General features: G+C 42.4%; 1 protein-coding gene across 1 annotated transcript in view; it reads left to right on the top strand.

The window, feature by feature from the left end:
* fnip1 (folliculin interacting protein 1) overlaps window positions 1-17,222 on the top strand; it is a 53,084-nt gene that overhangs the window by 32,111 nt on the left and 3,751 nt on the right. Inside the window, exons 11-15 of the mRNA XM_023275743.3 lie at window positions 6,482-6,567; window positions 11,600-11,746; window positions 13,779-13,948; window positions 14,944-16,666; window positions 16,802-16,967. Coding sequence (XP_023131511.1) covers window positions 6,482-6,567; window positions 11,600-11,746; window positions 13,779-13,948; window positions 14,944-16,666; window positions 16,802-16,967 — 2,292 coding nt within the window. The remainder of the gene's footprint in view (window positions 1-6,481; window positions 6,568-11,599; window positions 11,747-13,778; window positions 13,949-14,943; window positions 16,667-16,801; window positions 16,968-17,222) is intronic.

The following is a 17,222-nucleotide window of genomic DNA, read 5'->3' as shown; positions in this document are numbered from 1 at the left end:
TTAACCCTAGTATGCTCAGAAGAGTCATTGTTGACATGCACAAACTGGAACCTGTCTGATAAGTAGGATTTAAACCAGTCCAGTGCTGTCCCTTTAATGCCAATAGAATGTTCTAGTCGCTGTAATAAAAGTTTGTGGTCGATTGTATCGAATGCTGCACTAAGGTCCAATAAAATAAGTATAGAGACCAGTCCATTATCTGACGCTATGAGAAGGTCATTAGTAACTTTCACCAGAGCTGTTTCTGTGCTATGATGCACTCTGAAGCCTGACTGAAACTCTTCAAACAAGCTATTCCTTTGTAAATGTTCACATAATTGATTTGCAACTGTTCTTTCCAGAATTTTGGAGAGAAATGGGAGGTTGGAAATTGGTCTATAGTTGGCTAAAACATCTGGATCTAGAGTGGGCTTTTTAAGTAAAGGTTTGATTACAGCAACCTTAAAAGCCTGTGGTACATAACCTGTTACTAGAGAGAGATTAATCAGATCTAACATTGAGGAATTAATTAAAGGTAAAGCCTCCTTGAACAGTCTAGTTGGGATAGGATCTAAAAGACATGTTGATGGTTTGGATGTAGAAACTATTGAAATGAGTCCAGAGAGATGTATGGGGGTGAAAAATTCTAAATATCCATCTGGTCTTACAGCCAATTCTAAAGTATCTGTACTCGATGATACATCTGTGACATTTGCAGGAAGGGCCAGATTAATTTTTTCTCTAATCGTAATAATTTTATTTGTAAAGAAGCTCATGAAGTTGTTACTGCTCAAAGCTAAAGGAATACAAGGTTCAACAGAGCTCTGACTCTTTGTCAGCCTGGCTACAGTGCTGAAAAGAAACCTGGGGTTGTTCTTGTTTTCCTCTATTAAAGATGAATAATATGTTGTCCTGGCATTACGAAGAGCTTTTTTATAAATTACTAGACTATTTTTCCAAGCTACATAAACTTCCTCTAAATTAGTGGAATACCACTTCCTTTCCAGCTTTCGGGATGCCTGCTTTAAAGTCCGCAGCTGGGAATTATACCAAGGAGCAGGTCCTCTCTGAGATAGAACTTTCTTTTTTACAGGTGCAACACTATCAAGTGTTGTACGCAGTGAGGCTGCAGCATTATTAACAATATAATCCACTTCTGTGGGGGTAAAATTATAATATTTCCCTTCCATTATATCAGAAAGTGGTGCTGGACTAAATAGAGAGGGTATTATTTCCTTAAATTTAGTCACCGAATTGTGAGACAGACATCTACTGTAATGACATTTATTCTTAACTCCTATACAATCTATTGTTGTAAATTGAAATGTTATCATAAAATGGTCAGAAAGAAGAGGGTTCCGGGGAAATACTGTTAACTGTTTGATTTCTATGCCATAAGTCAGAACGAGGTCAAGGGTATGATTAAAACTATGAGTTGGTTTATTTACATGTTGAGAAAACCCAATTGAGTCTAATATTGAATTAAAAGCAGTCGTAAGGCTGTCACTGTCCACGTCAACATGAATGTTGAAGTCACCCACAATAATGACTTTATCTGAGCTGAGCACTAAATCAGATAAAAAGTCTGAGAATTGAGATAAAAACTCAGAGTAAGGAGCAGGAGGACGATATACAACAACAAATAAAACTGGTTTCTGAGCTTTTAAATCTGGATGAGAGAGACTGAGAGTAAGATTTTCAAATGAACTGTAACTAGGTTTAGGTCTCTGGTTCATTTTTAAGCTAGAGAGGTAAATTGCTGCCACTCCTCCTCCTCTGCCTGTGATTCGAGGAACATGACAGTTAGTATGACTAGTAGGAGTTGATTCATTTAGACTAACATATTCTTCCTGCTGCAACCAGGTTTCAGTCAAACAGAACAAATCAATCTGGTTATCAGTTATCAAATCATTTACTAACAGAGATTTAGACGAGAGAGATCTAATATTTAACAGACCACATTTAATTGTCCTGTTTCTTCGCTCAGTTGAAATAGTGGTATTAATTTTAATTAGATTTTTATGGTTACTATGTCTTTTGTTTATTTTTGATTTGCTTAATTTATTGAATTTTGGTGGTCGGGGGACAGACACAGTCTCAATAAAGCTAACTGAATTACTGGAGGGTGACAGCTGAGAGGAAACTGCAGAGAGGTGTGGAAGACTACAACTCTGCATCCTGGTCTGAACTCTGGGTTGTCATGCTTTAGGAGTTCTAATAAAATCAGCCATATTTCTAGAAATGAGAGCTGCACCAGCCAAAGTGGGATGGATGCCGTCTCTCCTAATTAGACCAGGTTTTCCCCAGAAAGAGCTCCAATTGTCTATAAAGCCAACGTCGTTTGCAGTACACCACGTAGACGACCAGCGGCGAAACGATGCCATACGGCTAAACATGTCATCGCTTGTCAGATCAGGCAGGGGTCCAGAGAAAACTACGGAGTCCGACATGGTTTTGGCAAAGTTACACACCGATGCCACACTAACTTTGGTGACCTCCGATTGGCGTAACCGGGTGTCATTACCGCCGACATGAATAACAATCTTACTGTATTTACGATTATCTTTAGCCAGCAGTTTCAAATTTGCTTCTATGTCGCCCGCTCTGGCTCCTGGGAGGCATTTTACTACGGTCGCTGGTGTCGCTAGCTTCACGTTTCTGACTACGGAGCTGCCAATGATCAGAGTTGGTTTCTCAGCGGGTGTGTCATTGAGTGGGGAAAAACGATTAGAAACGTGAAGCGGTTTGTGGTGTGCCGGGACAGCGGGCTTGAACTTAGGACTACGTTTCCTACGAACTGTCACCCAGCTACCCTGACTTCCCGGCTGCTCGGGAGCTGCTAGGGGACGGCTAGCAGAAGCTACACTAGCAGCTATGCTATTGCGGTCCGCACCGGCTAAGGGAGCCTGGCTAACAGCTAGCGGGGTGTTTTCCATGGTGCGGAGCCGCGCTTCCAATTCAGAGAGCCTCGCCTCCAAAGCTACAAACAGACTGCATTTATTACAGGTATCGTTATCACTAAAGGAGGCAGAGGAGTAACTAAACATGTGACACACTGAGCAGGAAAGAGAAGGAGAGGAAGAGGGAGAAGCCATGCTAACTGCTAAGTGCTAGGCTAGCGGACAGAGATAACAGATTAACTTAGAATTAAGTACTGAGAGGGTGCGTGAAGAAAACGAGTGTAAGTTACGATTCAAATATTACCGCTACACACAGATTTAATGAATATCAAATTAGATGGAGTGGATAAGCTACAACAGTCACAGAACACAACACAGCGCTACAACAGGAAGTGACGCAATACGCTCACCGTAACGTCAGACGTCAGCTAGTGCGGTATGCAGACACACATGCATACAGTTTTCCATTCATTAAAATGACTCCCTCTCGAGGCTGGTTGGGGTGAGAAATATAGGGGAAGAAGGCTAAAAAAAATATCCTCATGCCACTTCTCAAAAGCTTATAGAATTCAGACCTGCAGCCAGACAGAGAAAATGATGCTGGATGGATGAGGGTGTTGGGGTGTTTACACAGCCTCTAGGGCCTGGAAAACCTTGTCCTGTGGAAACTGACCTCTGTCCCCCCGCCTCTGGCTCTACCCCAGCCCCCCTTCTACAAACATCGCCACGTCCCACTGGCATGACTGGTACGAGAAGAATTGTGCTTTCTGCTCGAGCACGGATCACATGCAGAGGATTAAATATAGCAGCTCTCAAAACCTGCTACTAGTAAATGAAATTCTAATTTAAGCCGCGTGCTCTCATCTTCACTTTCTCCACCTCCCCAATGTGGTTTGGCTGGAGAGCTTTTCATCTAACTCTGACATACACACAAATACATACAAGTCCCTCTGTAACACACAGTCTCCTTTTGTCTACCTCGTTTATCATCACTCCTCTGCTACAACTCTCCACCACAGCTTTCTCTTTCACATTCTCATTCATACACCTCGTCTCTTGTCACCTTTCCTCTCTTTGTCTCTTCCACGCACCAGATCACACACCATCTAAATGGTTCATGTGACCATTGATCAGCGCCTGCTGCCTGGGCTGTAAATAACCTTGTGATCAGGGCTTGTATTCAGTGTGTGTGTGTGTGTGTGTAGGTTGTCATTATCATGCCAAGCCTGGTGTAAAGCCAGGCTGTCCAACAATTGCAGCATGTGACTGTTAGCAGGCTAGCTGATATTCTCATATTGAATTTATCTATTAATTAGAGGCCGTATTTAGGGAAAAGGGGAAAGAGGGGTGTGTGTTTGTGTGCTGCATTCGTGTGCCCTTTGTTGAGTTTTTTTCCTTTGTGTCATTAAGAACTCTTATTGTCCTCTCTTCTGTCTAGCTCTGTGTGTGGACGATGTGTGGTTGAGAATGTGTAACCCTACGCACTTGTTGTCTGACTCACTCTTGTCCTTTTACTGTTCTGTCACCCACCATTCCCTCCATCTGTTCCCTACTCCCTTCTGTGCTCCTCCTCCTCATTCCTGCTCTCTTGATGTGCCTAACTGTTCTCTTTATTCGTCTCGTTTTAGCTTCTCTGAGCAGCCTGTTGATCACTCCCTTCCCATCTCCCGGCTCCTCCTTGACCAGCAGCTGTGCATCCAGCTACCAGCGCCGATGGCTCCGCAGTCAAACCACAAGCCTGGAGAACGGTGTCTTCCCCCGATGGTGAGACAGTTGTGTGTGAACAAAAACACCTGTGCAAAGCCGTTTTATGCAAACGAAACTGCATACCAATGAAAAGCAACAACAGAAAATAAACTTGGTCAAATAGAAATATAAAGAACATTTACAGGCCTTCTGTTGCACAAACAAGCTAGTGCACAAATACACTAGGGCTTTATCTGGTGATTATTTTTCATTGTCATGTAATGTGACAGTAATTTTCAACATTAATTTATTATTGGTGAATCTGTAAAATGTCAGAAAATAGTGAAAGTCACTGTCTGCTAAGACTCAAAATCATCATTACTGAGCAACCCAGAGATATTTTGTTTGTAAGGATAAAAATACAACACACAAAGCAGAACCATTTCATGTTTGGCTTTTTGCTTTGACTTAAACAATTGACTGAATATCAAAATATTTAATTAGTGAATTATTTTGGCAGCTGAACCACAAATGCAATCACACACATAGAGTGCATGAAATTAGGTTTTGTGGAGAGAGAAAAAATGTAGAAGGTTCATGAACTTTTCTTCTCACCTTCCCCACAGTCATACTATCTCCCAATCACTAATGCACGCCCTCCTCAATCTTTCTTCCCTCTTCAGGGCCTCCGTCTGGCTCTAGTAAAGTTTATCCTGCGAGGACTTCCTCAGAATCCAGCAGGCAGCTGGGAAAATGACACACACTGCTGCTATGTGCTAATAATTGTGCTCGCAAGCACAAACACACACTGCTGTGACTAGACAGGATGCTGTGTTGGCCTGTCACTGTAAACGCAGCTGTCAGCCTCTGAGTGTGCTAATCTTCCAGGCGTGTCTAGTTCAGCAGCACCAAAGCATCTTGTTTACCAGCTGCAAGAGTAAAAAAAAAAATAAAAAATGCTGGGATTAAAAGTGTTTTTCCTCCTAACTGTTGAAACAGGTAAAGATGTTTGAGTATTTATTGTTAAACTGCTGCTAAAGTACAATAAATACACTTGGAATAGGTGACACTTAAGAATGTTCTAAAAAGTTATGTGAGGTTTTATATGGAGTATGATCAATCTTTATTGATCCTAGTTGGCAGAAGTACTAGGATTAAGATTTGCATGTCAAATTACACACTTTATTCTGTCTCTGTTCTGAAGCTGTTTCCCTGTGAACCTTTTCCTGGTCAGGTCGGTGGAGGAGAGCTTCAACATGTCTGATGAGAGCGGGGGTCCAAGCCTCGGTGTGACTCGGAAGAAGAAGATCGCCATCGGGGTCATCTTCATGCTGTCCCCAAACCCTGAGGAGAACAGCCGCTTTCAAGATTTCTTTTTCTCCCACTTCCCTCTCTTTGAAAGCCACATGAACAAACTCAAGAGCGCCATCGAACAGGTAAATAATGTGTTTTACTTCAATTGTAGACCAACTACATGGTGTGGTTTTATTTTTCTAAATCTTTTAAGGTGTTGAAGGTTTAGTTTTATTGTTTTTATTTAAATGGGGGATTGCAGTTTGCCTGTATTTATGTTCTTAATCATCTTCTCGACTGACAACATGGAGAGGAGTCTGCCAGTGAAATATGTGTACTGGGGCAGTGACATATGAGTAGAACTGAAATGTAAGCCTTATACCCTTTGCTGTTGTAATGAGCAGAGTTGCTGTCAGATTGACCGGTCAATGATCATACCTTGTATATCTGCGATTCTGTTTACTGGTGTCTGTTGATGGCACTGTGGGAGCTCTGGATGACTTCCAGGTTTTACCCTCTATCTTACTTTCTGCCCCTCCCCGTCTGCTCCCTCACAAATTCCTCAGTTTGACAGCTTCGATGCCAAATATCTAAAAGTGCATGTGTGTTGTGTCATTCTCAAGGCCATGAAGATGAGTCGGCGGTCAGCTGATGCCAGCCAGAGGGCCTTGGCTTACAGCCGAATGGTGGATGGACTGAATGAGTTCAGGTTGGGCAACAACTCTCATGCACTCACGTTGACACGGACAATATTCTTACATAATGATTTTTTTCTTGTCAGATTTCTCTCATGACCAAATTTGCAAACATGACAGAAACACTGATTCGTTTTTTTTTTTGTTTTTTTTTTGAAGACATCTTACACCATATTTGACTTTTTAGGAAGTGTGTATGCCTGCAGTAAGGCGGGCTCTGCACACTTCATTATGGTATAACTAAGATTATCCTGCAACTTACCATCAAGTTTCAACCACAAACAGAAAACAACAACAGCACACTCCTAGTTCACGAAAGCCAACTCTTCAGTATCAATGCACTGTAGTCAAACACTCATTCTCTGCCCGGGTACATAGCTGAGTCTCCACGTCATGGAAATACAGGAAAAATGTGACATTTAAAATCTGCCTCCAGGAAATGGATTTTGCACTTCTATTGTAGATCTTTGCACGCTAAAATTAGAAAGAAGAAAAGCATGCTCTGCAACTTGTATCATTCATTTTGTAGTCGTTAGTAATCGCTGCACATAGTGGGACGTTTGCCCATGGTGTGGGTTTCCTGTTATGGAGGAGGTGCAGGTAGGATACAGTACAGAAATAGCTGGTGTGATTGAAAAAAAAGAAGATGTAGAGAGGGAAAAAAAACATGACTCTGTCTGGAACACAATGAGCTGCTATTATGGTGAAGGAAGGAAGTTTGTTTATAACGCCATAAAAGTAACATTATTACATGCTATAAAGACAAGGCTAGTGTCACATCTTTTCAGAAAGAACATAGCAGTTCTATTTTTTTAAACAACTTTTCACATTCCAGAATTATAACATTCAAATAAAGTTTGCAGATATTTCAGTAGCATACATTTTATCCAAAACCTGTTTTCATTTATTACGTTACATACACCAGTAGCAAAGTCTTAATACTCCGTAAAGTAGGTCACCAAGTGCCCATATTTATCCCGTGTTATTTGTGTTGTGGTGCTAACATTTGCTCAGCATTAATGACCTGACAAATATTTTATATGTGCCTTTCATTCCAGGCATAGTTGGTTAAGCTCGTAGGTTACCAGGATTCCTTTTCTAAAATCAAACAGCCAGGAAACTGATTTTTACTGATAACATCTCAGATTTTTTTTTTTCGAAGTTCATTAAGCAATCGTCACTCTAAATTGAATCAACCTAAAATGCCACTTGGTTAAATTTTTACTTTTTTTTTGTAATTTTTTGTTGCTAAAATGGTAAATGAGCAGGGGAAGGTGGTGGGTTTGTATGGGCCACCTAGAACTATCGGTGAGCATTTCATATCTCTGTAACACGCAAATTTATGTAATATGAAAGATGCTGAGGTGAGATGAAGTGATTCTCTATTTTTTGTGGAGTTACACTGTGCTTAAGCGTCCAAGCAATCAATAGTTAATAAACAGTCACCTTTTTGTATGAGGATAGTGTGATGCTAACAGTTCTGCTAGTTCTCATGTTTGTGTTTTGCTCCTTTAAGTAATTGTTAGAGAAAAAAATACTGATAATACAGCATACAAGTCCAGTAAAACATGTTGAAATATGTTGGGTAAAAGAAAGGAGGAACACCCTGTTCCCCTCCTTACTTAAACCAAACCATAGTTGCTGCATTGCAAAGGCAATGTATGCTGAAAGTTCTTGCTTTGGCGCCATTGAGGTTTTCGAAACTGCTGCTGCTTGCTTGTCAACTCTGCACCACTAGCTTGACTAAAGTTTCATTTAGACTTATCAGAAGCACCAGTTCCAGAAAGGAAATAGTCTTTATTTGTGATGACAAGAAATATGAAATCATAAATTTGTACAGACTGGGCTCCAAAACTGTGTGCGTGTGCATGTGTGTATGGGTGAGACATGCCTGTCGGTATTGTATGACTGTTTGATACTCATAAAATACACACTTGTCCAATGCGTGTGTGTGCACATGCCTTTCTCCACCATTACTTTCACTGCTGCACACACACTGGCAAGCAGCTCCCTGTTTGAGGTCCCCTCATTGCTGCAGTCATATGCCTGTTGACAGCCAGCCTCAGCAGCCCAACCCTCCCGAGTGGCAACCCTATCTACCTCAGACACTGGTCACGAGCACCAGAATAGTAAATAATATGTGAGTGCCAGCGGGAGGAACGCTAGCGCCCTGGGCTAACAAAATATCTGTAAAATCTCACCTTCAGACAGCAGCTAAATATAAGGATAGCCACCTTTGCCATTAAGGGGTTTTGACTTCATGGAACATTACAGAAAGAAACTGGAAGAAATGCCTTTCCTCTATAGCAGTGCAACTTTGACGTAGTTGAAGGGTGGGCATGCACACACACTCACACATGCTGGTAAAGATAAGCTGCGCACTTAACACAGGCATGTGTACATAAAAGTAACACCAGCCTGTACTGGGGGTTATGTTGGGGTTTGCAATTAAGAGTGCAGCCAGGAGTTCTGAGCAAAGCAAAACATTAAAGGGACCAGGCTTTGAAATTTTCTCACTTGGGGAAAACATCTTCTTGCAATTTTACTAATTGTTACTGCAATTTGATTTGCGATAGCATTTTGTAAACTCAGGCTTCAGTTAGGATTCCCACAAGAGGATTACTTGCCTTTGTAAAACCAGACAGTTTAAACACTAAATCCAACATGGTGCATATTGCAGATTCTAAATTGCAGCATTTGCTATTTGAAAACTGTAATTTCAAATTTAAAATAGATTTTTTTCTTAACCCTGTTCCTATTTGACTGCACATGCATGCAAATAAGGTGCACTTATTCTTGTATAAAGCAGCTTTGATTAAAGTGTGCACCAAACATCGCCATCAAGTGAACTAAAACAAAAGCAAAAAGGATGAGCCATGTTTGAACAGCACTTGAAATGTACCCTTCACATCTGAGCAGTAGTCCTCATGCAGAAATAGGGACTTATTTTGTATCAGGATATCCACCTGTTTGCATAGAGTTTCTCCTTTTTTTTAAACTAGAATTAGAGTATGTCAGTGACCATTACAGTGCAGCCTAACTTGCATTATTTATGAGGCTCGTTAAATTGGCTTATGAAACAGCACTTAGTAAAGCCGTAAGTCATAAATGAGGTCAGAAATGTTTGAATGGTTGCCCTCCATAGTGAGCTAATTTAAATCTAGCTCCTCAGCCTGACACACCAGTGTAATTTCCCATCACAGACGCGCCATTTAAAGTTCACCTGAACAGCTGCTGCAGAGAGGCTAAGACTAGATTTCCCCACTTATCTAGCACTGGCTCACCCTTAGACCTCTGCCCAGTGGCAGGATTTCTTTAGATGAATGCACACCAGACACGGCAGGGTCAAGTGGGGCTTAAAAAGGCCACGGATAAGTCAACCTGTTCATAATACAGGAATGAATAAAGTATTATTAAGTCATTTGATGCTGCAGTGCGACTGACATATTATCTCTGCTGCCCTGCCGACAACCAGACGTAAAGAGAGTCAGAGACATGTACTGTATGTGCTGAGTTCATTCTGGTTTATCCCACTGGGTCCTGCTGTGGTTCATGCTGCGCTGTATTTCTTAATGATTTATCATCAATTAGTCAATTCTTGTCAAGAATCTGATCAAACAGTGCTGCAATCAGTCATTGCATAAGTTCAGTTATGTTCTACTCTAAGTTTGTCCATGCACCGATTCATGGAGAAATGTAGGAAGTCAGCCACTTCATTGGAAATGAACAATTTCATCAAACTAAAGATTATGTTTTCTAAGTCTAAAGAAAAAATTTATCTGTTTATAAATCCTAATTGTTTTTGAAGGATGGTTTGTTAATGGACATTTGGCATCCTTGTATGATCCCACTGTGAACTCTCAAATGTCACGGTTGATATGAGTCTTGAGAGGACAGGTTTAGGGTTACATCACTAAACAGCTCAGACATAAAAGAACCGCTTGCAGCAACTGTATCGCAATGCTGTTACAGACAGCAGTTCTACTTTTTTGACGATTGCTCCTTATATAGCCATGTACAGAGAGTACGAGTGTTCCTGTTTTCTTTGGGAAATGCATCATCCAAAAATAGCTTAATAACTCAAATACTGGACTTGTAGTGAAGGTCACTTTCACTGTGTGACACCTGTGTTTTCTCTCAGCATGCAGCTTGCCTGCATCTCTCCGATCACTGAGCTCTTTATAGGTCAAAGGGGTTGTGAGTTTACAGCAGCAGTAACCTTGTTTGCATCCTGAGAAGTCCTGCAGCTTCCAGTAAGATCAAATCAGGCAATCAGCACAACATTTTTATTCCTTATCAGTAGGGACCTGCAAGTCTTGTGACAAATCACCTGGGGTGATAGCAGATAGTTAAGTCAGCAGCTGATACATTGCAGTTAGCCTGATTATGCTGTTGTGTTAGCTGAAGATTGAAATTTTATTATGATGTCCGTTAATACGTTTGCAGTGCAATAAAAGCAGGCAGATAAAACCGCCTGAAACACCTGATAGTCTAATAAAAACTGACGTCCCTTTTCTTGGTTGTCTGTACAACTTTGCATGTTCAAACCCTGAAGGAAGCAGCTGCAGTTCATAATTCAACTGTGACAAAAAAAGTCCTGATTCTCCACATTCCTCGGGCTGTAGAGATTCCCCTCTGCCCCTGTGTCAAAGCTTGGCCTCTGGCCGAGACATGCTCACCAACACGCCCCGCGTTCCATGGAAACTCCAGTCCTTCTCAATGGACAAACGCACCAGCTGAGCCACATACAGATAGATATACACACAAGCATACACACGCACACTGTATAGACCAAGAGACAAGGTTGTGTGTGTGTGTGTGTGAGTGCACGCAAGGTCATCGGACTGTTACCAACACACACACGAGGGTCTCCCATGGCCTCAGTGCAGACAGCGAAGCTCTGTGAACTGAGATCTCTTTTGTTTACCCCAAGAGACAATAATGTGTCTGTTCTCTCTCTGTCTGTTTTCTCTCTTTCCCCTCGTTCCCTTTCATTTGCGCTCTCCCTCTTTCATCCCTCCCTCCCTCACCATACCTCATCTCCAGGATGACCATCTGTGACCTCTACACCATGCCCAGGGTGGCTGAACCCGTCTGGTTGACTATGATGTCTGGAGCATCAGAGAAGAACCAGCTCTGCGGCCAATTCATGAGGGAGCTCTCCCTGCTGATGGAGCAGACCTCGAAGAACCAGTTGAGTGTCTATTTGTCCTCATACCTGATTAACTGTCAGTCAGCAAATATCTAAAAATGTCACGCAAATGTCAGGAGTCTGAGGTTGTCCTCCCAAAGGAACTCTATCAAATACATCTTCAAACAATATCACATCCAATAGAATCTCAGTAAATAATGTTTTCAGTAGTTGTGTGGCTACAACAAACTCCCCAATAGTAGAAACCAGGCAGTCCACCTGTTTTGATTTTCTCTGAGCTGAAAAGTGTTAAGGAAGCAGGCATGAATTAAGCTCACATACTTAGTGGCAAAGAAATGCACAAAAACGTTGCACATGCGCTACTCTTTCCACGTCTTTGTTGACTTGTACTTCAGTGACAGACTTAGCAACACAGAAACACATGCAGATTCACACACACTATTCATTCTCTCTCCCACAAACCCCTTTCTTACACTTAATAACGCACTCACTCACGCACACACTGTGAGCGTTTCACCCTCTTTGCATTTATTTGTCTGCCTCAAAAGGAGCTGTGAATGAGAAGCTCCCTGCCAGTCTCTAATTGCTTATTGTTGTCATTACAAAGCCATGTCAAACTACTGCTAATTGTACATATATGAATTGGTAGCAAGGCCTTTATTGAACATAGCACCCATATTCAGCATGGTTGATTCAAGCAGCATTCACTACACTTAACTGTTTCATTACATCAAGTTGACCTCAAATCTAGACCATCTGAAAGAATATTTTCAGAAATTAAACCTCTATCTTCTGCATGTTGGAAGCTTTCTAGCATGTGTAAATATTGATGCTGCAAATCACTTTTGATCACCAATTTCTATCACAAGTCACTAAAAAAGGGTTCTAAAGAGAATTAAATGTGGTTTACACTTGTATTTTTAAGCTACGTAGGTATTTAATCTTTCTTTATAAGGGTTTAAGAACAGTTCACTTTATTTTGTGTTGACATATAAAAGCCTGCACACAAGAAGTGATATAGATTTAACTGATAAAGGGCAAAATGTATTAAACCAATATTAAATAAACTGTGAACGCAGTAAACCACTCTTAGATCTACCAACTGCAGGTACAGGGACATTTAATGGTGGAATATAAAATCTTCTAATGAAATGTTTTGCTTAGTAAATGATATTATTTAGTGCTGATGACAAAAGTTTTTACAGTGTCTGGAACCAGCAACAAATAGTTGTTTTGAAAAACCAAAATAATTCTTTATTAAAGGTAATCAACCACAGCCAACAACAGAACATTCATGTGAAATAACATCACAGTGCTATGCCCACTGTTTGATTGGGAAATTTTAAAAATATTGTAATTGTTTTTACTAACATATTATTTTAACAGCCATACTATCCTACGTGCTCCAGTGTAAATCTCTACAGACCCGGGACTTTCTCATGTTGTCTAAATCCCTGCACGCTCTCTCAGTGTACACCGTGAATAGAAACTGTCTCCTAGGCAACCATTTGTGTTTCTTTATCAGCTTCTCAGTTGAAGTCACTGTTTCCAACGCTACTGGTCAGGATGAGTAAAGCTACTTCTACGTGGCGCTGACTCTTGACTGAAGCGTCATGTTTCCCTGGTAACCTTTGGTCTTACTGTATCGCATCATGTCTTTTATGAGGCGTCCCATCTGTATTCCCATGACTGTTGCCTTTGATGACTGCCGCAGTCACAACTGTGTTCAGGCACGTGATTGAACTTGACTTGCCATGACAGAGTTGAGTCATGAGACAGGAAGGGAAGTAGACACTTGTGGTCAGAACTGAGAAGTGAATCATGCTAATTCAGTGTGTGTATGTGTGTGTGTCACGTATGTATTGTGTGTTGCAAACAATGGATGTGTGTACGTGGTGTCGAGTTCAGCAAGAAAAGTCTGACCAAAAATTTCCATGTAGTGAGAGCCCATTTGACCTTACCACACAGGGGGAAGAGGGAAACTGGAAAACAGAGTAATTCCTGATCCACAGTTAGCAGCTAGGAAGTATGTTTTTGGATTCTCTGCTGACCAACCTGTGTCTGATATTCCAGATTCCTCCCTGCATTGTTGACGGCCGTCCTGACCAATCACTTGGCTTGGGTGCCCACCGTCATGCCCAATGGCCAGCCTCCTATCAAGATCTTCCTCGAAAAACACTCCTCCCAGAGCGTTGACATGCTGGCAAAGACGCATCCGTACAACCCGCTCTGGGCGCAGCTAGGTGAGAAAGTCAAACACAGAGTTGGACACGCTTTAGCGTTCCATCACAGCACCCGGATGGAAGGGAAATAAAATGAAACACCTGTGTCTGGTCTTTGTTTTGACTGGAATCTGCCATTGTTAATTATTACATCATGGAGGCAAGTTAGGACTGGACTGTCTTCTCTACATGCAGCTTAACTACGTTTTCTATTCTGCTCACAGATGTAATGCCTTTCCTGTTGTCAGATTTAAATCATCTCTGTAGCAGCATTTAACTTTAAAATAGCAATTGCAGGGAGGAAAAATATGCAACAGATGTAATAACCCTGCAACTGCAATAACAGTAGGATAATCTGGATATCAGTTGAATACTTCTGCTAAAGCTATACTGTCAAACTGTCCATGTATATCCTGATTTATGTGAAATAGAAACATCACGTTGTTTTGCAGCCTGTTGCACTAGTGGAAATCCATAGATATAGTTCTGTGAACTGATATATTAGCAGTTGCAGCTAATTTATAGGGACATATAGAAAGTAATATCTCATAAGTAAGAGAGGCATCTTGACGAGTTTCATGAGGAGTCTACACTTTGACCTTAAGTGACATGAGAAACAATTAGAAAATGAGTTAAAGGTGACACCTAGTGTTCACAACTGAGAACTGCAGGCCAGAGCATTACTTTGTCGTGAGAATAGGACAGTAAGAAAATATGGTGAAGAAATGATGAACAAGAATGGTATTATTAGAAAGTGTAAAGTGGGTTAAACAGCTGTTTAAAAATATTGCATCAGTTTGGGAAAGTGTAATTTATGATTTTCCCCCCTCTATCAAGTCAGATGAATATGATACTTAGGTAGTAGTAAAAAAAAAGAATGTAAGCGGTTTTACTTTCATATCCAGCAAATGTTTAAATAGATATTTACAGTACTGGTCCATCTAAAGAACTGATGCATATAAAGACCTGTTCAGTGATGGTAGCGCTGTTTTGTTTGTTTCTATCATCGTTTGTAGGGGACCTGTATGGGGCCATTGGGTCACCAGTGAGGCTGTCAAGGACGGTGGTGGTTGGCCGCAGACAGGAGCTGGTCCAAAGACTCCTGTACGTCCTCACCTACTTCATCCGCTGCTCAGAGCTGCTGGAGACCCACATGCTGGACAGTGCTGAGGATGAGGCCATCGTCATGCCTGGCTCCCTCATCACTACCTCCCTGAGGAAGGGTGAGGTGGAGGAGTCAGACTATGTTCTGGTTACCGTCCATAAACCCAGCGGAGACTACCTGTCCCAAGGGGCCCACAGCCAGCAGACCGAGGCAGAAGACAGCAGCTACCCATCAGACAACAGCCTCCAGAGTAGTACATACACAGACAATGAGGTGGAGCACAGCGCTGGGGACCCACCCAAGGAGGAAGAGGAGGATGAGGATGAGGAAGACGAGGAGGACAGCAGTGAGAGTCAAGGGTCCAGGAGTAGTGTGCTTCAGACGGGGCACAGTCAGGGCACAACTCCTGTTATCAGGACTGCAGATGTAGCTGAACCTGAGGAGCGACACAAGGAATCCAGCAGCCCTCTGGCAACAGAGGCCCGACTGGAGACAGTGCTGGGTGTTGGCTCGGCCTCCCCCAGGGAGCGGGTCTGTGTGCTGGATACAGAGACCAAGAGCGACCTGAAACTTATTGTTCCATCCATACCCACAACTCTCACATCAGGTCCATCCCTAAATCCTGTCTTCACAGACGGCAAAAACTCTGCAGAGGCTGGGATGGATGCAGCGTTGGGGAACCAGTCCAGTAAAGTGCTGGCTCCTCGACCCTTGGGGATCCCTCTAGAAAAGAAGCCCCCTGATAAGAGCCTGGCTGCTGCAGTGCCAGTACCAGTGATAGCAGGAAACACCGTGACGGGGCCCATGGCTTTGACTCTACCAGAGGAAGAAGAGCCAACAACGAAAGTGACTTTCCTCATTGGAGACTCCATGTCTCCTGAATCGGACACTGAGAGCCGCAGAAGGAAGGTAGAGGAGGACTTCAAAAAACACCTCAAGGACAAACATCTGCTTCACCTGCAGCTGCTACATCAGCAGCCACAGCAGCTGCAGAGGGGGCCAGATTCAAAGACCAGCAACACAAGTGCATCAGAGGACCAAACCAAACAGACCAAGGTGACTTCAGCTCTGCAGCGGGTGTCTAGCAAGATGCCCACTTGTAGCCTAAACTGTGTGGACGATTTTGACGAGTATTTCAGCATGGAGTACCCTGTGGAAACTAGAACTATAGACGATGTGGCCAAACAACAGGGGGCCAGTACCGCGGACAGTATGCACAAAGAAATGCTGGACACTTTGGGTGTTCCCCGACATCATGACTTGGGGGCTCTCAGCTTTCAAAGTGCAGTCAGGGGTCAGGGTTTGGGTCTCTGTTTAGGTTCAGGTAGCGGCGAGGTGGGGTCCAGTAGGAAGGAAGACACTTTGTTGCAGAGGAGGTGCAGGTGTGGATCTACAGACTCCACCGACACCTGCTGCTCCAGGAGCTGTCCTGCTGAGCAGGACAAGGATCTCGTGTTGTCGGTCCCTGTCCCACAGGACGGAAGCAACAACAGCAAAGAGGACCAAAAACGCAAGGCAGTGCCTGTCAACGACTGGGAAATACCACGCAACGAGAGCTCAGACAGCGCACTTGGAGACAGCGAGAGCGAGGAGACGGAGGACTGGCAGGAGGAGGTGCTGGTGCCCTTCCCTGGGTGAGTGGACGATGCATTGACAGAGACTCACAAACATTCATTTCTTGTAGTAGTGAGTGAATAAGTGAGAATAACAATCTGTGCTCATCATTTAAAAACAAACAAAAAAAATCTCATGTCATGTTTGATCTGCAGGTCAAAGTTGGTGGAGAACTACTCAAAGCCAAGCATCGCCAATTTTGGCCGTTCTCTCTTTGGAGGCTACTGCCCCACCTATGTGCCAGACTTTGTACTGCATGGGATGCCCAGTGATGAGAAGCTAAGGCAGAGCCTCATGACTGAATTAACCCATGCTGTTCAGGTAAAGGACCGAAGTCCTGCTCTATAGTGAGCTAAGCTTTTTCTTTGCCAAAATCAAATGGAGAATTTTCTATACTGTGTAAAAACTAAAAAAAAAAGTAAGTTTGTGATTTTGTTTGTCAGTATATTCAGATATAGAAATACCTGATTCCCCTTTTTTTATTTAGGTATACCATTACAAATGCAGTCCTGATCATTTGAGGAATCTTTCTGTTCTTCTAAGTACATATTTCACTGAGTTACATAACTGTCTTTG

This window comes from Amphiprion ocellaris, chromosome 14, assembly GCF_022539595.1.
Source record: "Amphiprion ocellaris isolate individual 3 ecotype Okinawa chromosome 14, ASM2253959v1, whole genome shotgun sequence".
Taxonomy (NCBI): Eukaryota; Metazoa; Chordata; class Actinopteri; family Pomacentridae; genus Amphiprion; species Amphiprion ocellaris.
Note: the sequence above shows the minus strand (reverse complement) of the source record. Positions and strands in the feature narration are given on the sequence as shown.